The sequence below is a fragment of the Excalfactoria chinensis genome, chromosome 2 (assembly GCF_039878825.1).
Source record: "Excalfactoria chinensis isolate bCotChi1 chromosome 2, bCotChi1.hap2, whole genome shotgun sequence".
Classification (NCBI taxonomy): Eukaryota; Metazoa; Chordata; class Aves; order Galliformes; family Phasianidae; genus Excalfactoria; species Excalfactoria chinensis.
The window spans coordinates 99,370,003-99,396,777 of NC_092826.1; the positions used below are offsets into that span (position 1 = coordinate 99,370,003).

At 40.7% G+C, this 26,775-nt stretch overlaps 1 protein-coding gene across 4 annotated transcripts in view; it reads right to left on the minus strand.

Annotated features, from left to right (window-relative positions):
* Window positions 1–34: 34 nt before the first annotated feature.
* Window positions 35–26,775, minus strand: part of FBXL2 (F-box and leucine rich repeat protein 2) — a 48,041-nt gene continuing 21,300 nt past the window's right edge. For 2 of the 4 annotated variants that reach the window (XM_072328442.1, XM_072328441.1), the window contains exons 3-15: window positions 21,615–21,669; window positions 19,835–19,909; window positions 15,910–16,004; window positions 13,541–13,609; window positions 13,358–13,453; window positions 12,923–13,049; window positions 12,661–12,735; window positions 9,695–9,825; window positions 7,967–8,027; window positions 6,204–6,248; window positions 5,613–5,669; window positions 2,429–2,641; window positions 35–2,022 (exon numbers count right to left, since the gene is read on the minus strand). In XM_072328442.1, coding sequence (XP_072184543.1) covers window positions 1,915–2,022; window positions 2,429–2,641; window positions 5,613–5,669; window positions 6,204–6,248; window positions 7,967–8,027; window positions 9,695–9,825; window positions 12,661–12,735; window positions 12,923–13,049; window positions 13,358–13,453; window positions 13,541–13,609; window positions 15,910–16,004; window positions 19,835–19,909; window positions 21,615–21,669 — 1,207 coding nt within the window. In that variant the 3' untranslated portion in view covers window positions 35–1,914. Of the gene's footprint in view, window positions 2,023–2,424; window positions 2,642–5,612; window positions 5,670–6,203; window positions 6,249–7,966; window positions 8,028–9,694; window positions 9,826–12,660; window positions 12,736–12,922; window positions 13,050–13,357; window positions 13,454–13,540; window positions 13,610–15,909; window positions 16,005–19,834; window positions 19,910–21,614; window positions 21,670–26,775 lie in introns of all 4 variants that reach the window. The other 2 variants (XM_072328440.1, XM_072328439.1) reach the window with 1 other exon arrangement.

The following is a 26,775-nucleotide window of genomic DNA, read 5'->3' on the forward strand; positions in this document are numbered from 1 at the left end:
TTCAAGTTGGAAAAAACTCCCAAGGAAATCCGTATTCGACATCAGCTGATTGTTTATTTATTGAAGTGCCCCATACTGGAGGAGGTTCCGTTTGTTTTTGTACATCTTTAATGCAATGGACATACTTACAAGGTTCATTATGTTCTTTAAGAAAAAAAATGAGCCAACAAAAGGAGGCAACACATTTGGACATAAGTACCAATGGCTTCCCTGGTATGGTGGAGAATAAAATCTGCTTGAAACTACAGCAGTACCTTACTGGGAATCTAAGACTGATTGTCTACTACTGAGCAAAATGAGCCCCGATTGATGGGCCTTCTGCAGTAGAAGAGAAAAACATGTACTGCGCTATCATGGTATTTATCCTTAAAGTTGAGATCTCTTCATTTACCATCCCTGTCTCCCGTGAATGGGTGAAGCAGGAAAGTAACACAGTTGTTGGTGTCCGCAGAGGTTTTAATGTTCACATCACTTGTAAAATGTAGTTCTGAATTTATGAGAAGATGCCAGAAGGCTCCAGTAGGAGCTTCTCGATGGCTTTTTTAATGAAGCCAGTATTTCTGTTAGGTTTCAGTAAACACGCAGGCCCCAAACTCTTAAAACATAAACACACACAATCAATCTTAGGCAGAAAAGCTTTCTGAGCTGTTGAGTAGCTTATCTATCTCAGATAATTAGGTTGCCTTATATAAAAAAAAAGTTTATCTACCTAATCCTCTAGCACTGGAAAACTAAGGATGAAAGCATGGCCTCAAGAGTTAATAAATACTTATGTACTTATTTAGATTATTTCCTTTTTTGTTATTGTTCCAAAGTTGACAGCTTCTTCAATAACCCAAATGTGAAGAGTTTGCCTTTCTGCCTTTGAAAACCACTGGTTTGGTTCAGTTCCTGCCCATCCATCTCTCTGCCCATCTGCAGCCCTACATGGGACAAACAGCTTGAACTGAAGTCCCCACTCCATCACAGTTCCTGCAACTGAACTTGACCTAGCTTCCATTCCTCACCTTAGGAAAGCATGAGCAGCGCATCCCTCTTTGTAGAGCTGCTCCGTCCTTCCATTACAAACATGATGTGACTGAGGACACAGTAATGGCAGTACAGGAAGCACCACGGATGGTTGTGGCAGCCCATTTCAGTGGAGTGCACAAGCTCCACACCAAGTGGATTTCCAACCCCTTTTAACAGCTGATGGCATCGGGCATAAAACGTGCTTCAGTGATGGGCAAGCTTTATCCTAACTTGTAGTTCAACTGAACCAAGTTCAAAAATTTGACAAGTATTTGTACAGTTATCATGAGGTACAATCTTTTTTTTACCTTTTGACATTACCTATTATGTCCTGTTAATGTCATTAAATGCAGTGCTGGATCATGAAGAAGTATAAGCTATTTTGCCGGAAGAGCACATGAATACCTTGCATTTTTGGTCAACGTTTGCTAAAGCTGATTTGTCCTTAAACCTGATATTTAATCTGCCACGTATATTACAGAACAGCAGGTTCGGAGTCATCCCGTGACTGACCTGAGCCCCACCTTACATTGGAGCTCATGCTGAACAGTGCTTACAGATACAAACTAACTTCCACGTTAGTGAACGTTCACCAAATACCGTAATGCTGAAACGCCCCCGCGTCGTACACAGCGCTTCAGTTCTCATGCCAACAGAAGGAAGGAGTCACTAGCACAAACCAAAGCACCACCGACTTAATCCACATCTGAACATTACAGTAAGACTTTTCACCTGGAAAAAAACAAACAACTGCTCTTCTCGTCACAAAACTGGATATGACCAAACATCACCATTATAACAGTCAGGAAACCAACTCCTTCCGCTGACTTACTTGCAGTCCGGTTCTTTTCTTCAGCAACAAAAAAAAACCAAACAAAAAACGCTGTGTGGCCGCACTTCGTGTCAAAGAATAATACAGCATCTGCAGAGGCGCTGTCCGCTCCCTCCGACCGAAGGAGGGGGAGTTACTGGAGCAAAGTAAGCATGCACTTTCACGTGGGGCCGATGAGCCTGTGGATGAGAAGTCTGCATTTTAATGGGAGAGAAGCGTAACAGGGCCAAAAATGAGCTCTCGTTAAGGCTGGTTAGCCAAAAAGCATCATCAAATTCCCCAACCTCTTCTCCCCACACGTAATTCCTGCATTCCAGATGCCTAAATATACTAAGTGTACGTACTGTACAGATATAGAAACACTCACAGTTCCAATAGCAAAAGCACCTAGAATTATAAGCAGATTACTGCTGCCCACACCAGCTACGTTCCGCGGGATTGTAGATGGGAACCTAACAGAACGAGCTCAGATGCTGTTTGCTGCCCTCCCTTTCCTGGGAGGACACCTACAGGGCTACTCCCACCATCACAAGAAGAATCAGTGGCATGGGTGCCCCCTCCAGAACAGGCCCACACAGCACCTACTCGGATTCTTTTGATTCCAGCCCGCGTGACTTGCTGGCAGTCGTACAGCTCAATTCTCTCCAGGTTGTGGCAGTTCTCCAGGTGTTCCAGGGTCACATCAGTGATGAGCAGGCAGTTATCGAGCTCCAGTACCTGCAGCCGCTCGTGACCACACGTGCTGTTGCTCAGATGAAGAATCCCATCGTCAGTGATGAGTTCACAGTGAGATAAGCTCTGAAACAAGAGAAGTATCAACAATATCAGCGCAATTCTCAATGAGCCAGTCCTCCAGCCACCAGCAACCATCTTCAGCATCTTTCACTCCACTGGTTAAACCTGCAAGGAATATAAAGTTTAAACCCAGAACCGTAAGAAAAGGATCAGTTTAGTTAACAGAAGAAGGGCCCTACTTAATTTTTAGCTTTGCTTCCAATTGAGTAGTAGAGCTTAAGAGTCCAAGCAGGTGCATCGCTGGCCAACTCCTCAGTGACGCTCCTGTTGAGTGTGGCAACCTATTGCATACCTTGGTCATCAAAAGGTCCAAACAGCACATCCAGGGTGCTGGAAGCAGGATGACCAAGAACACACAAGGAGTGACTTTCACAGCTACCATAATAGATTCAGTTTTCATATATGCCACTAGGACCGAGTTTATGTATCCTGCAAAGGAGAAAGCTGAGCCAGCAGCCAGAAAGGAGGATGAGAGATGGCTCTCTGCAGCTGTCCTCTTTCCCTCACCTCTGGCTGATTCCATTTTACTCACTCACCAAGAGTGAGCAGCCAGCAGTGACTGAGCAGCACCACAACTGCTGTGTGTCATCTCCAGAAGGTGACAGAAATAAGAAGTTTGTCCCTATCAAAAAGCATTTTATCTTACGTTTACATTCTGTGAGTCTATTAACTCACTGACTACTTAAATTCTCTCCTGTATCCACTTCCACGTAGGAAACCTTGAGCATCTGAACTGGCTCACAGTCTGGAAACAATCAGCAGCTGCAGGGTTAAAGAACATTTCTAACAGCCCCGCTGTTTCGAGGAAGGACAGGAGCTGTTGGCACAGCAGCAGCCTGATGGCTAATTAAGTTTTCCATCCCAGGAAGTAAGCAGCTTATAACAGTCAGCCTTCCTGAGACACTGTATTTGGTGCTGAAAGAACAATACAAGATGGACAGCTGATGTAAAGCTGAGTTCAGAGGACTCTGTAAAACAAATATGCAAAACTGTCTGATTTCACACACTTGTTGGTAAGTGTTAGAAATATGGAATTTCCAAAGACTTCTGCTTGAAATCTTTAGGATAAGGAAATATGGCCTTTTTTTTTTTTTTTTTTTTTTTTTTTTAACAGAATTAACACATATCAAAGATTGTGCATAACTCAAGTATGCTATGATACACTGCACCAGTAAGAAACTGTTATGATAAACAGAGCTGAAGAACTGAACTGTCTTTTCCTCTCTGGGTCTACCCATGAGTGCTTCACACAGTCTCTACTGATCTGAATGCACAAACCTCAAACAGACCCATTGGAAATTACTTCTCAAGTCCAGTAACTAAAAAAGCACGAGTGAAGATGTAACGGTTGGCTGCAATCTAACAGTGCTTTCCCTGATTTCCACAGTCTAAGTCTCTGAACACCAAGAAACAAATTCAGAGTTGTCTTCTTCAACTTCAAAATGCTTGCTTAAACTGCAAGTACACCTGGACGTACGCTAAGCCACAGCCACGCAACAGTTTACAGACCCATAGTACATGATTTCAAATCTAAAGTATCAGGATTACTTCACGTAGGTTACCTGCCAACTGCTTTCTTTCCCTGTGATTGTCACTCTGCTCATTCACAGTTTTGAGGGCGCATCCTTGCAACACACAGGATACACGTGCCAACAAAAAAGTAAGCTTCTCTGGGTCCTCTATAAAGGTGCCATGTTTACTATTGCCGCACATCCCCATCTGTGGGCTAACAAAGGCGCTCATCTGTGCTAGCAAATGGCAGCAGGTTAAGAAAAATACTTGAAAATTATTCATTTCTATGATCTCTCTGGTGAAGCACAGGCAGAACTGGTGCGAAAGATCTTTTGCAAGTACTGGTGATCGCTGGGACAACAGCACGAAAACATACCCATTGCAGAGGCACAGACCATGTAAGTGACTCCACATCTCCTGACAACTCTGGTTTGGCTTAATGTTAATAACCATTATTTCTATGGAATAGAAATGAGGTGGGACAATTAGCAAGCAAAAATAAAAACCATCAGCAACAAATACCGAATAAGGCTCTCTTTAAAAGCCATCTCTCGCCACCTCGCTGTCTTAGTGACACTGAGCTGGAAAAGCCAATCATAAGACAATTCACTTAATGAAGCAGCAAGCCTTCCTCTAATCCCATCTAAGAGCAGATTAGAAAGATACAGGTTCTCACAGGTACATTGCAAGTAGCATGTAAAAGATCTACGCTTAACAGACAACTGGCCCTAAACAGGGGAGCCCCTGCTCTAAGGGCAATCTAGCGATTAATTATGGGGTACCTTGGCCAGGGAGCAGCCAAACTCTCATCACCTGAAACTGTTCCGATGTTCAGGAAGATGTAACCAACCACTCCCTACAAAACAGCTCCTTGCTGTGCAGTAAGCAGAGTGCCCCACTGACGGCATCTCAGTCCTCCCTGATCTCTTTGGAAAGGTCAAAAAAACCTTCTTTGTAATTTAAGTCCTTGGGAAAAGCTGCGTGCATGCAAAACTAATTGCAGAGGAGGATTTGGATCTATCTTCACTTAGTGATTTTTTTGCTGTTGTTTATTCAGCATTTGACTTCAGTCTACAGTTTCCAGTGTCTGCACCTCAAGGAAACCTTTACTGAACACACAGGACTAGCTATAAAGGATCTGCATACTGTAAATTGCCCCTTACAAAAGTCTTACTTTAATTGAGGAATCACATATGAAGGAAATGAGCCATAAAATATAAGCTGGTTATTACTCATTAATTGGATCATTTTTTTAAAATCAAACAATGAATGAAATACTTGGTAGCAATCCACTTCTTACAGACTACTCAGGAAACTTCCTTTTTTTGACCAGTACCGTACTATTCGAGGGGATTTTTGTAGCTAAAGAGTGGACATTCTGTTCTTTATGTCACAGACCCACAGGGATGCTGTAAGAGTTGCGTATCAGGTGCTGAAGCTCACAAGCAGAAGTTACACTTACCAATGCTTGTAGTTTAGGACAGTGTATAGAAAGCTGTATCAAGGTGCTGTCAGTTATCTAGAAATAAAAAAAGCAACAAACAACAGTAAGCTGCCAACAGTGGCGAGGTGTGTGCATGTGGGGGCAATGATCAAGTAAGATATCCCTTCCCTTATCAGATTAAAGCTGTTTTTTTCCTCTACCATACACTTCTCTGGCAAACACCCAACCAGCTGTTACTCACAATGTATTTCCTCGTACAGAATTTCCACATAATTGCTTCTATTTACTCTCAGTACCACAGCACTTACCCCCCAATCCTCTTCCCAGTCAAATAAACAACCCAAACCACCAAAGCAAATTTAATTCAAAGTGCAGATGATTCTGGAACAGGCTGACCACAGATGCTGTGGAGTCTCCTTCTCTGGAGACACACAGAACTCGCCTGGACGTTTCCCTGTGTAACCTCCTATAGGGAACCTGTTTCAGCATGGGGTGGACTCAGTGATCCCCAGACGTCCCTTCCAACCCCTAAGATTCTGCGATTCTATGCTGTTATTGGCACTACGTTCCCACACTCGGCGTTCAATATTTCTTTAAAGGAAATCTCACCAAAACACATTCTTCCAAGTCCATCTTCTCCAGCTCGTGGCAATTCTACAATAAACAAAAAACAGCTAAGATGAAATCAGATGTAAGATAATGCGTGAGGCCAGTGATGTGGGAAAGCATAATCTTCAAGAGGAAAGTGTGAGCTCAATCCCTGCGACTATCTGACCACCATCAAAGAACAAATGTTAAAAACAATAAAAACCCCACAAGCAACACAACATCTCCCTCTCAAAATCTTTACATTTCCAGCCTTTTCTCTTAATGATGCTGGGCCCTCCTTGCCCTGCAAGATTTGTTTGTGTCATCAGCACTCAGCCATCCCTGCTTTCTGCATTCCCCTCTTGGAGGGATTCATAACTATGGCATTTACAGCCTTTGTATTCAAGTTACCACATCTGCATGCAGATGAATTCAACTTCTGCATACATCAACCTGCATCAAACGGATCTGAAAGACACCACCGCCTCTGAAACACCTCTCTTTACCACTGAAGTTTTAGAATGCAGCCTTAAAAACAATTTCTTCTGCTAGCTGAAAATACTAAAACAGAGTCTACTTTAAGGCTGGGAGAAAGCTGCACTTCACATCGATTGCTTCTTTTTCTTGAGTGATAATTCAAGCAATTTTCCCAATATTCTTAGAGAACCTGGTCTCTTCTCACTGCTGACAAGTGACAGGATGAAGGGAAAGTTTTGCCAGGGGAGGTTTTGGTTGGATATCATGAAACACTTCTTTACAGAAAGGGTTGTTAAGCACTGCAATAGGCTCCCCAGGGAGGTGGTTGAGTCACCATCCCTGGATGTGTTTAGAAACCATTCAGATGCGGTGCTATTGAGCAGAGGGTTGTTAGTTAGGGTAGTATGGTTGGGTTGTGGTTGGACTCAATGAACTTTAAGGTCTTTCCCAACCTGAGCAATTCTATGATTCTAAGTGCCTATGATATCTGATCGTGACTAGTTTCAAGAAAATGATGTCACCTTGTGAGCTCACAGCAGAACACGCAGTGCCACGCTGCTCAGACCAACCCCCAGCCCCTGTTACCAGCAGGCACAGGAGGGTACCATTTAATTGCAGCTCACAGAAAAAGGCTTGAAGTGACAACTGAAAGCCCCAGGCTGCAGTGGTGAATGATTGAAAACCACTCAGTTTAACCACTGTGGATGGAAAGATTTCCATTCACCCAAAATACCAGTAGTGTAAATTATTCCTATTTATGCAGCATATTTTTGTGCTCAGCTTTCCTAAACTAACAAGCATACAAATGTAACTTCGGGCATTTGGTGCAGTCAATATGCTTACCTTTCCACAGCACGAATCGTGGCACAAGCACTCACAGTTTGCAGCATATGGCTGAAAGCATTCGGAAGCTTCAAGGGATGCTCAGAATAATCTACTACACGATGATATTTTTGGATGCAAATATGACAAGGGTATTTGTCATCTTTAAATGGGAAATGTGGCTGGAATGTGTAACAATGTTAGGCTTATGCTAAGCAGAATGAATTCAATTTAAACATACTAAAAAAAAAATAAAAAAATAGAAAAAAAAAACCCAAGAAGGAATCTATTAGCAAAACAGATCTAGTTGCAGCTCTAAGAGCTGAAATAAAACAGATTTAAATCCTGTCCCCTCCCCTTCAATGGACTCCTTCTAATTGATTTTTCTCTTTCTCATATTCCTTCCCAGCAGGACAACATCAACTCACAGCTGCTCAGCAGCAATGAAAACAAGGTGAGCTCTGACTTTCTGAAATGACCCTTACCCGTGCTAACAGGGTAAAACCAGCATCTGTGAGCTGTGAACATCTCGCAGCTTCCAAAATCCTGAAAAAGTTGGAAATGGAAAAGCAGAACGTTAATACAGGGGAAAGCGAGTGTATTTGAGATAGAGGTTGTGTGTGACTCAGAAGCTCTTAATAGCGAAGGCACACAGCTATTTGTCACACTGATTGGCAATTAAAAAGCACTGGGCAGACTCTGGATCCAGCTTATGAGAAGATTCTAACAGTCACAGTACAGGATCAAGTGCAATCCTCAAATCTTCTCAACAGTTAGTGAAAAACAGAGTACATAATTGCAGGCATTTAAACCTCTTAAGTAAGTTTTCTCAAGAGTCATCGGAAGAACCATGTGGGAGAATATATCCTGAGTTAAGGAAACAGGGGTAAAGACCGTATCTAAAATGTGTCATTTGGAGCACATCTGGTTGTAAAGTTCTGAAGCAGGGGATAAGAAACCAGAAGACTGGCAGGTTTTTCCTGAAAGGGGGTGTGCACTCAGCCCAAGGAGTCTGCAATTACATCTCCCCTTTCCTTTCAACCTAGTTTGTAAAGCCATCCGTACCACCTGTCCTTCCATCACACACTCCTCTGCAGTAACACACAAGTAACAAGCAAAGGGTGAAATGCTCTTTCTGCTGTTCCTCTTCACAGCGGCTGCCTTTTCCCTCGCGGCACAGCTGAGGACCAGCAGCTTTCATAGCAAAGGCAGGATTCCCATCTTCTTAACTGCCTGTTAAGAAGATACTATTTTCTAGAGGAAAACAATTCTAGCTACACCTGTACTTCCCTTGGAAAGATCCGTGCAATTAATAGTGCTTCAGACTTCTATTTCCCATGTGAGCTGGGAACTGAGAGAACTGGAGAAAGGAAAAAGTCTTTTAATAACAGCACGGCTTTCTTATGGAACACAGTTGAGTGTGGCAAAAGTTTACTTGGCCCCAAGGAGAAGCTCTCGTGATTATGAATGGTAACGTGAGGAAGATCATCACTCCTCAGCTGTCTCAGGGAAAAGTTTTCTGAAGTAACAAAAGCTCTTTTGTCACTCTGAGCAACAAGAACTCTGCACACCAGCACACTGGCTTCTGCCATCTCAATGGAAGATCAGGCACCAGGAATGTGCAAAGATGGAGACAAAACCAATGCTTTACCTCCACGGTGTGGAGGTAAACCTCTGCTCTTAAAGTATGTTAGATTCTTACGCTTGCTATAAAAAGCACTAAGAAAGTGGTTGGAGAAGAACCTGCTCCAGAAAATGGAAACTCCAACCAGCTCCTCATCCTTTGTTACCTGAAATGCATCCCACAAACACCAGAGGCCTCAGTGCCTGCAGACATTAATGTACTTCATACCAGAGTTCAAGACTGCCATGATGCACTACAGAGCATAATAACAATGCATATATAACAAAATCTGTACATACAATATTCAGCTAGAAGAACTGAACTTACAGGATCTACATGTGTATTTGTCATCTGTTAATTCTTCTTTTTCCTCTATATGGCAGACTACGTTTGTTCCATAGCTACGCTGAGGACCAGCCTTTTAGTTTCCATTCAGCCGATACCGCTAACTTAATGTTTTCACTATATGGGTAATGCACAGCTAAACCAAACTCATGGATATCAGCTGATATCTAAAGAAGTGAAATTCACAGATCAGGCCAGTAACAACACGAAATACATACACACAACATGCTCATGAGATACTCACTTCAGCCTTGGGCAGTTTAGACCAAGTGCTGTGAGAGAAGCATCTGTAAGGTTGCAACAGCCCGAAACACACAGTGACTGAAGTCTATGGCATCCTCTACAGATTTTTACAATACCTTCATCTGAAATTTGCTGCAACACAGAAGAAGTTGAAATCACTCTGTTACTCACTTGTCTGACAGGAACAAAAACTCAAGTCACATTTCTGAACTTTTTGTCACCCTGTACGTAACCTGTGGATTTTCAACCCAAAAATGCCATTCCGATCACACGTTTAATGATAACACTGAAAATAATCAACACAGACAATTCTTTCTCCTCTCGGCATTTTTCCAAACACAGAATACTGCCCAAATACCATCTGAAGAATAGAGGGAGATTTTGTTCTTCTCCTTTCTCTTTTAATTTGCATTTGCTTTATAGTTTTCATACAGAGCTTTCTCTTTTTAAATGCAGTTGTCCCTATGCGAGATGTTTCACTCCTGTTCAACAGCAGGAGAATCGCAGCTACAAAACCTATTTTACACTCAGCAGTAAAAACCCTTCAGCTACACTCAGACTCAAAGAACGGAGTTTTCATTTCTCAAAACCGTTCCGTAGTTGACAGACTGAAACATGAAGTTTTTCTCAGTCTGGAAGATAAAGAAAAAAATCTCTCCGACACAGGCATCAGCCCCAGGTAGTCGCAACGCAGCTGTACATGAAACAGCAACAGGAACTACATTATTGGATGTGTGAGCAAATATCTGTTTGTTTAGAGGTCCTCTGCTTTGGAAAAAGTCTGCCTTCCTCCACTTGTTCCTACTCCATGACCTTCATTTTTCTGCCTAATGGCTAATCCTTCATGGCAAGGCAAGTCTTACAAGCCTCCCACCTACGTATGCTAACACTACTACAGTAACTACTACTGCTCTAACCATTACTACAAACACCACCTTTCAAAGATGGAAATAGGATGGGAAGCCGCAGTTCAGCACGAAGGATATCACCTTATGTTCCTCCCCCAAACATTTCAATACCAGCAGTTTAAATGTGCAAAATTTTCTCTCAAATAAAGACTGTTCCAGATACAAAACTAGATTGCCTCTTCATTGTAGATCCAGGACTTGCATAGGCTACAAAGATAAGTTTTGATTAACACAACTTATTAATAGTCCAAGATAAACCAACTATTTTCTGGCTTAGACTCTCCCAGAACATGATATATTTTGTTGCCTTTGAGATACATTCATGACATAATTACTGAGTAAATGAACTACTTCATAGGCAGGGACCATGCAGAACCTCACTCTGCTGCCAGAGACAGAGCAAAAACTTCAAGTTACTTATAGGAATATTCCTATTCTGAAATTGTGATTTCAATCCTTCTTAAGAAAGAAAATTGACCAGAAATGCCTGCAAGTCCCCTGCTTCTACATTCCAGAAATGGGACCTTTCAGATTTCCAGAGGTAGTGTCAATTCATTTTCATTTTGCAGCTACTGGATTTTGCCTGTCATTTTAAGAGGTCCATAAAACAAAGCCGCTAGAATTGAAGTGTGCACCATACAAAGTACAGGGAGACATACTATGTAAAAAATCAGTGGTAGCCAACAGTGTGCCCATGTGGCCAAGGAGGCCAGTGGTATCCTGGGGTGAATTAAAAACAGTGTGTCAAGCAAGGTGATTCTCTACTCTGCCCTGGTGAGGCCACATCTGGAGTACTGTGTCCAGGTCAGGGCACGTCAGTTCCAAAAAGACGGGGAACTTGTAGAAAGAGTCCAATGGAGGGTCACAAAGATGGCAAGGGGCCTGGAACATCTCCCTTCAGAGGGAAGGCTGGGAGACCTGGGGCTGTTCCGCCTGGAGAAGAGAAGGCTGAAAGGTCATCTTTCCAGTGACCACAATATCTAAAAAGTAGGTATCGAGAGGGGCCAGGTTCTTTTTGGTGGTGCCTGGCAACAGGATAAGGGACAATGGGCACAAATTGGAACAAAGGAAGTCCCATATGAACATGAAGAAAATCTTCTTTACTGTGAGGGTTACAGAGCACTGGAACAGACTGCCCAGAGAGGCTGTGGAATCTCCTTCTCTAGTGGCATTCAGAATCCACCTGGACACTTTCCCATGTAACCTCCTATAGGGAACCTGCTTCACCATGGGGTTGGACTGTATGACCTCAAGATGTCCTTTCCAACCCCTATGATTCTGTCATCTATGTGACAACAAACATACTGAACAAAAAATAGTCCTATGAAGCATCAATTGATGAAACAGATTCCAGTGCTTGAACTCAAGCAGATTTTATGGCATGTTCAGCAATTATTATTTACAGATGAGAAGTGACTTAACTACATTTCAAGCCTACAAGATCTATCTCACTCCTAAAAAGTTAAATCAAAAATAAAGAAAAAGCAGACATAATGCAGCAAACCTAAATTGTGTGTATTCTATGTACCATCTAATAAACATGAATGATTCCCAGTTATTTCATTAGAAATGAAGGCCTCCTTCCATTACTGTTGAAGAAGCATGCCCTTCTGCTATTTAGATGGCTCTGAATCATTCTCAGTTACAATGCCAATAGATTTTACTCTCCATTATGTAGCCCACAATATGGCTTCTGCTCAATTAGAAATCTTAACATTATGAACAGGTCAAAATGTTTGACCTTAACAGATGGGAGAACAAGAACTACATCTGTGATACTGCATGTTTTAGCGCACACACACATTTCACAAGAGCTGAATGAATGCAGTTAATTCTTACTCTAGAGAGTCTATAGTCAAAAGACAGAATGATGAAAAAATACCCCATGTAAATTCACACTTGGCTGTGGAACTGCCAGCACATTCCACAAGACATCTATTATACACAAACTTATCTGAACTGCAGACATGTACTATCTGAATTATTTAAGCGTGTCATTCATCTGGAAATGGTTTAAAATTCCTAGAGAAATATATCTTTTGATGTACCAAATACTTACTGTGCAGGACTGCAAATTCAGGATTGCAAGCTCATGACAGTGATTTTGAATGTGTTTCAGTGCTTCATCTTCTAACTGTATCAGCAATTACAGGACAAAGGAAAAGAAACAAGAAATTATAAGCAAACCAAAGGAACGTATTTATCTTGTAACACTGAACAAAAGACTACAACAAAAACAATACAGTTTTTAAATTCATGGAGATTTCAAAAAGCCAAAAGAAAAATTTTATTCCTAAAGGATCACCCAAGCAGTTATGTACCTGTGTGCAACCTCTAAGAAATAGAGCTTTTAGTCCACTACACCCTTTCACCAGTGCTTCAATACCATCCTTCGTAATCTGATCACACCAGGAAAGATTCAAATGTTCCAGATTTCTGCAACCCTCACTGGGAGAATTAAAAAAATACATAAAGTTAAATCCAGCCTTCAAATAGTCATAACAGTGGGAAACCCAAATTAAACACACTGTTAGAAATTAATGATAGCCAGTGGACCGTGCCAGGCCTCCACAGAAAAGTCACGAGAAAAGACCACACACAAACATCATTGTCTACACCCAAGAAGTGCTAGATACAAGATACAGCCAGTGCTGATGCACAGTATTAAGGTTCAACACTGTGGTTTTGTCTTAAAACTTTATTATATATTGAACAGTTCTTTAAATTCTTTAACACAAAACACTACATCTTCTTACCTTAGACCTTTCAAAGAGCTGTTTGTGATGGCTACACAAGATGTCAGATCCAGATGTTTCAGCTTGGAACAGAATCTGCTAAGACTGTAACACGTGCTGCAAAACAGCAGACACACTAAAAATACCTTCAGCTACTTCTTTTTCCAAATGTCACCATCGAACAGAAAAAAACCTTTGACTTACCTGTCAGTGATTTTTGTGCACCCGTTTAAATTTAAGTGTTCGATGTTTCTACAGTTCTGTGCAAAGGTCCTAAAACAGCAATAAAAAGCTGGAGAATTACTATAATGCCAGAAGTTACAATTCAGTCACTAGAGCGCGCTACGTCCCATAACTCCTTCCCATCTCGGGCAAAAAACTTCACCTTCAAGCCACAGAGAAAAACATCTGTTCCTGTGATTGCCTTTTTATTTTGCTACTGCAAGTTTCTGTCTTGGGTAACTCCCGAAACTAAGTGTTGTTCCTCCCTCAAATACCATCTGAGAGAGGTGTTTATTTCTGCCATTAAACAGAACTGATTTGCTTTCAATGCCTTTACTAAAATCATTAAGGAAAGGAACACAAAGGTTGGAATGGCACATCAGTTACATACTAAGTGTAGTTAAGCTTCTGGGAAGAGTTGCTACACATTTCATTACTGAAGCTTATGTAGGCACTATTAAGGAGCTCACTCCCACATCAAACAAAAAGAACATGCCCTGCACAACACAGAACTGGGACCTAATCTACTCGGACTACTAAGGGAAAGTCCTGTGGGCTCTAAATTAGTTATTTATGATTTTAAAAATTAAAATGCATCTGTGTGCACCACTGGGTATGCACGCTAAAGATGATTACAGCTATTACACCACTAAAAGCCTGTATGTATCATTATACTAATTACCCAGAAAAAATAAAAAAAAAGCATCAACTTTCTTTTCATCTCTGCAGAGTAATGTTTACAGCTGCACTGCATTTCAGAACACTGTTTTTATGCCCGCGTTTCCTCCAACTGCATGGATTTTATTGGCAGGGGTGGAGGAAACACACAAAAACATTCTTGTCTGGAGGCCTGCCGTGGTTAACAGATCCGACTACACACTCGGCTGGTAACAACTTCCTGGCTCTCCCGTGTGAACTGAAAACAATGGAAAAAAAACCAACAAAAGCAGCAGCAGTTACACTGGTGATAGTTTCCACTTGAATTCTCAAAACAGCTATTCCAAACTTCACATACTGGAGTGAGGTTTGCAATCTAGACATTGTTCAAATCACGCTATACTCTATAATAACTTGCAGGAACAGCCCGTGAGATTCAAGCAAGGGTGTGTCTGTACATGGATGCCACAAACATTCAGCACCCGCATAGCCAACACCTGCTTTGATACCTGCCTGTTACTAAATAAGCCGTGGACGTAGAAGAAGGAAAAAATGGATAATTTGTATCGCTCCCAGAAATACTGAAAAGGTCCCAATAAGTCTCATCTTAATGTTAAAGCTCACGCTTTTATCTTTCAGTGGTTAATTTCAATACAACCCACTTCTATTTCAGGGGTGTACCACCGTACTTCCTGAAGTGTCTCAGACACAGCCACCTATACCAGTTATTACAGATGCACTTGTGTGTAGTGCCAACAGCCCAGCAGCTGGTCTCAGCTAACCCTGCCCTATTTCCTGCTTGCACAACTAGCCCACTGACCCATTGATGCACACAGGCTACATGCTGAACTGCTAGACACACTTACTCCAAATACCTCTTTCCTAAATAAACACTGCCATTCAAAACCATCACAACTTCAGTCCTCTTCTCAGACACCACTAGTACCTGAATTCACTTGCATTTACTGGTTCTATTCACTGCAGGCCCCTAGCCTTAGTGTTCTGATTAGTACTTGTAAGCCTAGATTGGATATGAAAGTTAAGGGGGACAAAAAAGCAGCCACATTAAGTCAGACTGAACATCACCTAGCCTAGACTGCTGAGACAGTGAGGAAGGAGCAACAGCTGCCAAGAAGTTGTATCCTGAGCCTGGCTCCCAGTATTCTGAGTCCTCAAGGACTTGTCAAACAGGGGCCCCTTCAGCAGGAGGTAAGATCAGTGAGTTAAATAAACAAGAAATACCCACAGAGGAATCTGGATCATCAGTCTACATATAGAAAAAGCTTACAGGGATTCAAAGTATCTTGTGAGAACAAGCTGCACAGTTCCGTTTATCTACTGCATAAAGAAGGGCCAGCTTCCCTGAGGTGCTTCTGCTGCCTGTTTGTTCTTACATTGCAGAAATAAGAGAATCCCACACCCTTCCCAATTTGGCAGGCACTCAACTGCACCAGTCTTTAGTTTCTCTCCCATTGCTAGGGTCACCTCATGTCTAAACAAAAACTATAATCTAGCTACTGGCTATACGTTGTTCTCAAACTGATGGCTCATTTAGTCACTGCTAAGGTACTTAGTAATTAAGTGTCCCATTTTGACCATCAGATAGTACTTAAAATCCAAACAAATCTACCAGTAATTACTTATTTCCTAACATTTGGAACAAAAGCAATGTCTTAGCCTAGGACATTACTTACTTTAAAGAGGAGTCTCCAACAACGTGACATCCTCTCAGACTAAGTTGTCTCAGGAACCCACCGCACCTTTTCGATATATTTTCCACAACACGACCCTTAAACCAAATAAAAGGAAGATTTTGTTGAGTTTTATTCTGACACAACATTCTTAGCAAATTAAAAATCCCAACAGAACCGTATCTCTTTGAAATTCCTTTTCTACTTTAAGAAATAGGGGTACCCGATGAGAAAAGTGCTGCTCACTTCAGTCTTCAGTTCTCTTTTTGAGTCTACCATACGTGGCTCAATTTTTTGCTTCAGCAATACCCTACCCATTAAGTTTGCTGTTAGTTCTGCAAGAAATCTGCAGAACTGCCCAGAAGCACAACAGGAGGCACCTTGATCCTCAACAACCAGTTGTTACTCCAGCGCACAAGGTTACATTATCCACAAAAATGTGCTTAGGCTAGCATATGACACTGACCTACAGCCTCTTGTAAGTCCTGTTTTACAGAATAGCTTGGGTTGGAAGGGACCTCAAGGATCATCATGTTTCAATCCTCCTGCCACAGGCAGGGCCACCAACCTCCAGACTTGGTACTAAACCAGGTTGCCCAGGGTCCCATCCAATCTGACCTTGAATACCTCCAGGGATGGGGCATCCACAGCCTCTTTGGGCAGCTGTGCCAGCACCTCACCAGTCTGTTCATAAAGAACTTCCCCCTGATATCCAATCTGAACCTTCCCTCCATAAGCTGAAAACAATTCCCCCTTGTCCTATCAATGTCTACCCTCATAAAAAGTAGATTCCTTTCCTGTTTATAATCCCCTTTTAAACACTGGAAGGCTGCAATGAGATCTCCCCGCAGCCTTCTTTTCTCCAGGCTGAATAAGCCCAGCTCCCTCAGCCTGTCCCCACAGGGGAGGTGCTCCAGCACTCTGCTCATCTTCGTAGCCCTCCTCTTGGACCCCCTCCAAAAGGTTCACGTCTTTCCTGCACTGGGGGCCCCAGACCTGGACACAGCACTCCAGAGTACTTCAGTCACATCCAGAAGATTTGCCAGAGCCTACCCTTTCAAAGTTATATTTATTTGCATATCTGTTTCGACCATTTGGAAATGCCACAAGACTTCTCACGTTATGTAGCACAGTTTACAAAACAACTTCCTACCTGATCCGTTTGCTATAAAATTCTATTTATTTTCATCTTGAAAGCATTTTCCTACATAACAGGAGCAAGCAGAATAGTACAGTACTTCAAGTATTCCAAGCTTAAAGTGTAGCATTATTGAAAAAAAATGTGTCATGGTTTTATGATTTTTGATTACTGGTATCCACATCATAACATCATGTAGGGCCCTGGGAGTTAAAGTGTTAATGCTCCAGCTCCAGGTACCTGCCCGAAAGAGAATAAGAACTACATTCCCCAGAGGGCTTTGCTGTCAGAGAGGAGACAGAACTCCTGGCAAGGTCACCTGATGGGGTTTTTCTCTTTATCACTCTTCTCCTTTGCCTCTCCTCACCGCTGCCCGCCCCAACTGCGCCCATCACTTCAGTATTACTGTAAGGCCTGTAACACTGAACTGTTGGCTAATTCTATGTGATATCATTTTATCTGTGCTTGTTTGTTGTAGGCAACTAGTCACCTCCTCTCTCAAACATATTTACATCAAAACAAACAAACCAAAGATCATTATAAGCTTCATAAAATTACATATTTTTTTAGAGCTCTCCAGTAACTCAGAATTATTTCCCAGTTGAGGCCAAGTACCTTTACTGTCAGGATAAAGTCTTCTCAGTGAATTACATACAATGGAGGCTCAAACTACACTGTGGGGGGAATCCAAAATCTAACGCATTATTCAAAGCATATAGAAACAAAATAGTGACATACACTTTCTTATACACATTTATTACTTGAAGCACGTTAAAAACTCACCAAAACAGTATATTAAAAAGGACAAGTACATTAGAACGTGTTTAGGTATTTGAATAATATAGTGTCACTCAAAAACTAGTTCTTCAAATTACTCCTACTTGTGTATTTGGTACCACAGAGCAACAGATCCTAAGGAACACTTCACTTTAAGAAGATTTTCACACGTGTTTGCAGCAGGAAAAAAAAAATTCCTTTATAGTATAGAAATACATTTTTCTTGGTTTGTTCTATATCAAACAAGGTCTCAAAAAGGGAAAAATACACAACAAAACATGATTTTCCATTATCTGACAGTTTCAGATCAAGTACTGTTGGATGTTATGTGAAACATCACCAAACAGTACAACAACCAATGGAGCAAAAAGCTGCCAAATGCAGTTAGTAGCTCTTATCTGTCCTTAAGTCTACTGCCAAAAAAAGATAATACATTACTAAAACAGCTTAAAGCAAAATGAGATGTAGTTTTAGTAGCTTAGTGGGTAGTAATGGGAGGACGGCTGGACTGGATGATCTTGTAGGTCCTTTCCAACCTATGATTCTATGATTCTGTGATTCTAAAACAGAGGGCTTTAGCATTGAAAGTGAATGCATACCTCATTCAAAACTAATGCGGTGATCATTGATTTAAGTTATGAATAAATTTTAAGCATTCATATTACAAATGTACCTCAATACAATATGCTGAGGTAATCAAATTCCACAAAACCACAATGGGTCCTTACAGAGAAATGGGATCATAATTTAATTTCTTTCACTCTCCTTAACACTATGCTACAAATACATCTCAAAGGGCAACACCATTAGGTACAATAAAGACAAACTCAGCATAAATGTAAAAGCCCAACACATTTTCTATACAGCAAAAAGGCTTCAGTAAAAAGCTGGCCAAGAGAAAGACCATCAGTCTGGTGGGCTTTGCTTTTTATTTCTTGGCAAACATGAAACACGAGGTTGTTTTTTAAAGACAAGTGAAAAAGATGACATTAGAGCCCCAAAACATCTTAGACACTTAATTACAGATTCCTAAAGTCTTTCTCCTCCCTCTGCCAGATTCTCATATTTAATATCAGTTTAGCAGAGAAGTTGGCAATAAAATTTTAAGAGAACAGTGAGAAATTTTACTCTTTATTACTGTAAAGCTTCAGGAATTCTTTGAAATAGAGTTTGCAAAATATACCGAACGACCCCCATCTGGATTTTACTTATGTAATTAAAAGCAAAAATTCAGAAGCAAATTCATTGTTGTATTCTAAGCTTCATTTGCATTACCAACTGCAAATAATAAACTAGTTTAGATTAAATCAAGGAACTGTATTTCCCATAGGTTTTGGTCTTCATTTTCCAATGGCATTATTTATTTTCTTATGCACGTCTATGATAACATTAATACAAACGTGTTTTTTCTTATGGAACATGGCTGCCTTAATTGTTTCATTATACGCTGAAAAGGAGTTTAATCCACATGAACGTGCATTTCAGTCAAGGCTCAAGCCGTAGGAATGAAATGTTGATAAAATGGTAGTAAGGTACAGAGCAAAATAAATCCAGGCCAAATCAGCAGTAAGGAAAGATTTTTACCAGTTTGTTGCTTCAGTCTCTGTCCAAAGACAAGTACTCAGAGCGCTTTCAGCACTAGATGGCACTCTCACAGAGACTAGAGACTAGCAACACAGCCTTCCCACAAGGTAATGAGTCACTGTGAGCATCTCACTCAATCCAGAGACACTGCTCATACCTTTGTTTACTAGAAATTATCAGTTCTGACTTTCTAGAACTCTGCATAAATACAACATATGCAAATTATCTGATGCACTGCTTCCAAGCAAAAATCAAAAACGTAATCAGTGTAAAACAGTCAAATAGAGAGTTGTGCATTCACCACTTTACTGCTTTAATATGCTGAACTTTAGCCTTTAAAATGTGAACTCAAGGAGAGTCTATGAGGTACTTAAAACAGGCTATGCTCTTAATTATCACCAGAGGAATAAAATAAACATGGACACTAACCTCTATATCCGTCTGAAAGTTAAAAAGGTCTATTCTTTGCCAATTGCTTCCATCCAGAGCTAAAACATTCCATGCCTACAGAAAACAAATAAGAGTTATACATGTAACTGCCTGCCCCCTTTGTTTTCCTCTCAGCAATTCCAATACAACAAGCTCTCAAATACAAAAGAATATACATTTGGGTAGCACTTTTTAAAAAACCAAAATGTAATAGCAGATATTAATAATAAAATATTAACTAGTTAAAACCAGAACATTTGTTTAAATTAAGCTCAAAACTCCTAAATGGATTACACTTCACAGTCTTATGCCCATAAAATGTCTAACAGCAAGAAATGAAATGCAAAACACATACACAGCATGGTTTATCTAGATATATTCAGAGAGAAAAGTAAATGCATGTGAGACTTCTTCCAAAAAAGCCATAGTTCCTCAACATCACAAGTTACTGTTCTGAGAGGAAGACAAGCCTTTCAGAACATTGCTGACTTTCCACTGCTGGGATCATCAGGCCTTTCCATGTGCTGAGTTACATACACATTTGTTAGTTTGTTATTCGCTGTTGAAGCAGTTCTTCAAAGCAAAACAAAGTAAAAGGTAGAGAAACAAAAACATACTCAGAAAAAATAGAAATAAAGAATACTGCATCCAACTGGCATAGTTCTGAGAGAAAACAAAACATAACAAGGACTTATTAATTCACCTTGGGTTTCTTCTGATGTGTTCTAGGCTTTGACTGAAAGTTCTTAAAAAACCTGATATGTGTCTGGGAATTCAGTAGTTACATGATTATATATAAAAACCAAAGAAAGAGAAAGGAAAGGAGGGAGGGAAGAAAGGAGGGAGGGAGGGAAGAAAGGAGGGAGGGAGGGAAGAAAGGAGGGAGGGAGGGAAGAAAGGAGGGAGGGAGGGAAGAAAGGAGGGAGGGAGGGAAGAAAGGAGGGAGGGAGGGAAGAAAGGAGGGAGGGAGGGAGGGAAGAAAGGAGGGAGGGAGGGAGGGAAGAAAGGAGGGAGGGAGGGAAGAAAGGAGGGAGGGAGGGAAGAAAGGAGGGAGGGAGGGAAGAAAGGAGGGAGGGAAGAAAGGAGGGAGGGAGGGAAGAAAGGAGGGAGGGAGGGAAGAAAGGAGGGAGGGAGGGAAGAAAGGAGGGAGGAGGGAAGAGTTAATCTGCATTAAAAGAATAAAGAAAAGTGTGAAATCAAAAAGTTCATTCATGTTGCATAAGAATACACTTCACTGTACACATCTCATGTAGGAGAAAAGTAAGATTAGCTAAACATAAAAGCTTAGTTAGCATGCCTTCTCTACTACCTTCTGTGCATCTTTCTTCTCTACTGGCAGTCCATTTATTTAACACCTTTTGTACTTGGCAAGCAAACGATGGATGTACTTAATACACATGGTGCACATTAACTGAGCTACATGGAATTTTAAGCAGAACGTGTCTGAAAAATAGTGCTATACAGCCACGTGTTTTATAAAAAGCAAATGCCACGATGCCAAAATGGGCTTAATCCTTTCTCCAGATATAGAGCACACACTACTGGATATCTTTTCCACAGCCTTTAAAAAGAAGCTCAGTACATAGCAATTTCACATATCTGAACACAAAACTGGACCAACAGGTTTTTTTGTTTGTTTTAATAAAAGATGTTGAGAGAAATACTTGATCTTTTATTTTTTTTTAACAGGAAGAAGACCATCCCAATGCCCACAATTTGCAAGTAATTAAGAGAGGAGCTTCCCAAAGAACAATGACAACAAAACAATAGAAATACATACCTTGGAAACTTGTGCACATCGACACAAAGTAACTATGTCCAAGAACGAAAATATTCTAGAAAGAAAGAAAAACAATAAGAACGTTTTTATTAATTCAAACTAACATATGAACTCACTTTTTTATATAGCTCTAAGGAAAGATTGCCTGTTATACAGCAACAAGTTAAACAAAAGCATTCTAATATTTCGGATATTCAGGAGTAACCCATCACCTCAAGACAATTAACATCTACAAAATGAATCTTTTTAAAGTTTTCCCTGCTTCACTTCCCAATCACATATGAATAACAAAATATTTTATTGCTTTTAATTCAGAGAAACTGATTTATATACCTTTAATTGTGATACAATGAAAGAAATAACTTACACAGCTATAGGTGAGGATTTAAGAGTCTGGTTAAGGTTTATACTCAATTTGGTGCTACGAGTCCAGTTGTGTTTGAATGGACTCCCAACCTTAAGGAATTTGGCCATGCCCACTGACAACTCTTATGATTAGCTTCATGAATTGCGCTCTTATTTGGAGCAACAGATAACAGATTCTTTTAAATTGTCAGTGATAAATACACTGTCCACAAAGCGCGTGCAAGTATCAGTAATGTGAATAATACAGCTAACCCAAATGCATTAAATTACAGGATAACTCCACAGAAATTTTTGTTTCCCGAGACAAGCGCTCTTATAACTGATGTTAAATCTCACCCATTAGATGTTCCTAAGAGAGAAAGAAAAGCTCAACCTGTCAATAGGTCCCAGAAGCCAGTGGTGTATCCTCCCACTTTGTCTGCAATATCTTCCCCAAACTCCTTCTCTTTGATGCCACTTTTATACACCTTTCCTTCTTTCAAGTGGAACTTTCTAATCGTAAGTAGCTTTGTTGCAGTTGGTGTAAAAGAAGATTGAAAAGCTGCTAACTCAGAAAGACTGCTGTGCAGTTTATCAGTTTCGTCGTACCACCAAGTTCCCCTTTCTGCAATTTTAACACAGAACCTGGCTGCAGAGTTTTATACTTCAGTCCATCCTCCATGCTCTATCATCTCTTAAGAGGCAGCATACCAAGTTCCCCAGGAGCTGCTAACAAGCTCATGTTTCCTTGTCTTATGTTGCTTAGTGAACTACCATGGAATAGACTCCTTGCATATTTGCTGCATCCTACAGCAGAGGTTTCTTCAGTGCTTTTCTCAAGAGAGGAATACTCTGAATACTCTGACAGATTAATTCCAATAATTATTCCACATAATTCACTCCAAGACATAGTCACTCAAGCTTCACAAATATTTAGAAGGAACTGGGGAGGTGACATGTGGGCTCATTACGAGGATTAAATCTCCAGGGGCTCTCAGACTGCTCGCTATTTACAGAGTAAAACTATTAGCTCATTGTCATAGTATTTAGCAGGATGGTGTAATCATACAATCATTAAGATTGGACAAGATCTTTAAGACTATCAAGTCCAACTACAAATACATCACCACTAAGCCCGCTAACCACGTCTTTAAACACTACATCTACATGTTTCTTAACCTGCAGGGATGGTGACTCCACCATCTCCCAGGGCAGCCTGTTCCAATACTTTATCATTCTTTTGGAGAAGAAATGTTTCCTAATATCCAGCCTGAACCTCCACTGGTGCAACTTGAAGTCATTACCTCTCATGCTATTGCTTATTACCAGGGAGAAGAAACCAACCCCCACCTTGCAGCAACCTCCTTTCAGATAACTGTGGAGTGTCAAGGTTTCCCCTCAACCTCCTCCAGAGTAAGCACTCTCAGTTCCCTCAGTCATTTGTCTCAAAACTTGTGCTCCAGACCCTTCAACAGCTTTATTGCCCTTCCTCTAGACACACTCACACCTTTATGTCCTTCTTGTAGTGAGAAGCCCAAAACTGAACACAGTACCCTAAGAGTGGCTTCACTAGTGCCAAGCACAGTGAAATGATCACTTCCCTAGTCCTACTGGCCACACTACTTCTGATGCAAGAAAGGATAGTGTTGGCCTTCCTGGCCACACTGCTAACTTGTGTTCTACTGGCACTGAACACTAGCACCCCCAGGCCCTTTGCTGCCATGCAGCTTTCCAGCCACTTTGCCTCAAGTCTGCAGTGTTGCATGGGATTGTTGTAACTGAAGTGCAGGACCCAGCACCCAATCTTGCTGAATCCTACACAATTGGACTTAGCCCCCATCAATCCTGTATTCAGACCCATCTGCAGAGCTTTCCTACCCTCAGGCGGATCAACACTTTCTCCCAGCTTAGTGTCAACTGCAAATTTACTGAGGGTGCACTCAACTTACATCATCGATAACTGAATCCATCACTGATACCTGTGGAATACCACTCCTGTCCAATCACCAGCTACCTTTAACTTCACATTCAGCACCCCTCTCTTGCCCCAGTTGCTCAGCCAATTTTTAAAGCAAAGAGTACACCTGTTTAAGCCATGAGCTGCCAGCTTCTCCAGGTGAATGCTGCAGGAGACTGGGTCAAAGGCCTTGCTAACTATTTAAACAGATGACATCTAAAGCCCTCTTCTCATCCACCAGGCAGGTCACCTGGTCATGGAAAGCTAGCAGGATGGTCAAGCAGGACTTGCCTTTGACAAAACCATGCTGGCTAGGCCTGATCCCCTGACTGTCCCACACATGCTATGTGATTACACTAAGGATGACTGTTCTGCTCCATGACCTTCCCTGATAGAGAAGTCAGGCTGAGCAAGGCCCCAGGCAAAACAGCCAGGCTGAAGGAGAAGGGAGAGGGTAAAGGGGAGCACACTGTTAGGTTGGTGAAGAGTAAGACAAGGGAAACAACACACTGATAAACACAAATTTGGGAATCTATTTACTAAGCATGGCGACTCAGATTTCCAAAAGGGTATGTCACAATAACTATCAAGTCCTACATTGTAAGTATATTATTTTAATTCACTTTACAAGAAACAATTACAATTGAAAATCTGGCATTACTCTTTTGAACACTGAACCAATTCTTCCCAACTGGCAACTCTTAATAGTTTTCTAAAATAGATGTTTCATTGTCAAAACAAATTGTTTGCTAAATACCACTTCCAAGCAACAACAGAAACATTTCAAAAGATGTTCTCAGGAAATAAAATACATTAGCTTAAGCATAAAATACAGATCCCATTCCAAAATCATTTTCTTCTACAGAGAATGAAAGATGTTACTGTAATTCACATATAAACTGCTACTTGACATTTTCAGTCATCAAAGAACTGAACAGTAATAATAATTCCATCTTATCTCAAATATTAACACTGAGAAGTAAACATCAGCGGTATAACAGACATGGTTATCTTAGGTTTACAGAAGCTGGAGCACAAAAGGCACACCTTGGAATTACTTCTAATGAAGACAAGAAGCATTGTGACAAACCATTTCATGACTCAATATTCTTGCCTAAAGAAAGCATACAACGTGCTTTGGAAGTGATGCAAGTTCTGCTGGAAGTAAGGAATAACAGAAGGAACTGCAAGATGTTGAAGAAAAGGTATTTTATATATCCCATCTACTGAGGTGTCTAGCGGCCTGTCTTCATGTTTGACTGTTTATTACTGTTAGCAGATTAATGTTGATGCATCATTTCTGTTGAAAAAGTAGACTAAAACCAAATGTGGAACAGACATATTTATTTTTGCTCCATTCCCTATGAAGTGACTTTTTACAAAGTCAAAAAATAAAAGAGGTTGTTTTATGTTAAAAGGGGAACTATTTTAATAAGTATAAAATCCAAGACACTTTTACATTCATTTTCGTTCTAAAGAAGAAACTGCCTTGAAATGCACCTAAAACTGCCCTCCTCAAAATAGAAAATTTAAGCAACATTAGGATACACTCTAAACCAGCAAAAACAGAATCATTACTATTCACTTAATAATAGCATAAATAAGAGATACTAGTAAATTCTTTTATAATTGTTACGACTCATTTTGCCAACTTGTTTCAAAATTTCCACTGTTCTACTTTTTTTCCCCTCTATAGTATAGTCTTATAAGTCAACCACTGAGACAACTGCTCCTCTACTTCCAGCCCTACAGAACTCCTAGCAAATCCTTACCAGTTAGGAAAACTACCCAATGGGACACAAGATGATAACATTTTAATGGCTTTAAAATCCAACCAAAGAACTGAGACAGAGATGGCAACACTGGCGTTGTCTGGCACTTACGGTGAAGGGCTCTGTTAGTGGGCACTTGCAATTTTACAGCATGGAAAAAATTACCAAGTAGGCCAGCTGATGGTTGTATAGCACATCTGTCCCCTATGACCATAATTATGTAGGTGGAAGCTAACTCAGCCAGCAGCTGGATTAATTTCCACTTAAGTCTTTGGCACAGATTAGTTCAGGAAACTGGAAATGTAACTAGTTAACAAATTCACAGTAAAGTTTAGGATAATCTGTACTGACTTCCTGTACCCAAGGCCATTCATTTTTCCTTAGTTAGCCTGTATTGAGCCCAAGGAAGATAATCTGCTTACCCATAATCAGAGTTCTTCAAGCCTTTTCGTCCCTGGGCATACACCACTCTGGACACATAACTGCCTCATAAGCTTGGCCTTGGAGATCTTTCAACGCTAACAGTACCTGAAGTATGCATGAAATTCATGCCAGAGGCACAAAGACTTGCCTAAGTTCAGTTCCCCAGTTCCATTAAGGTAAACTTGTATTTGGCTAAAGCCTAAATTCCAGAAAATGAATATTCTACATTTGAAAGCCTTCAAGGGATGGAAAATCACCACCTTCTCTGATAGTTTGTTCCACTGACTAATCACACTGTTACAATATTTGCCTTATTTCCAAGGTGAATGTCTGAATTTCAGCTTTATGCTTTCCTCTACTTTTCTTCACCAAATTAAAGAGTGCTTTCGCAGTTAGTACTTTTTCCTTATGGAGTTTTAAAATCACTTATCATGTCACCTCTAATTCTTTTTATTTCAGTTCTTTAAATCTCATTTTCTCTGCGTGTTCTTCTCCAGTATGTTTCTTCAAAGATAGACATCTGAAGCAAATGTAGCGTTAAAAAGTTTATTAGTTCCAACAAAGCTCTACACAGACACAAAGCATTATTTTACTGCTCCCATTTTCAGAGAGCCTTTTTGACACAGAATTATATGACACTTACAGTATCTTATACATTTCACTT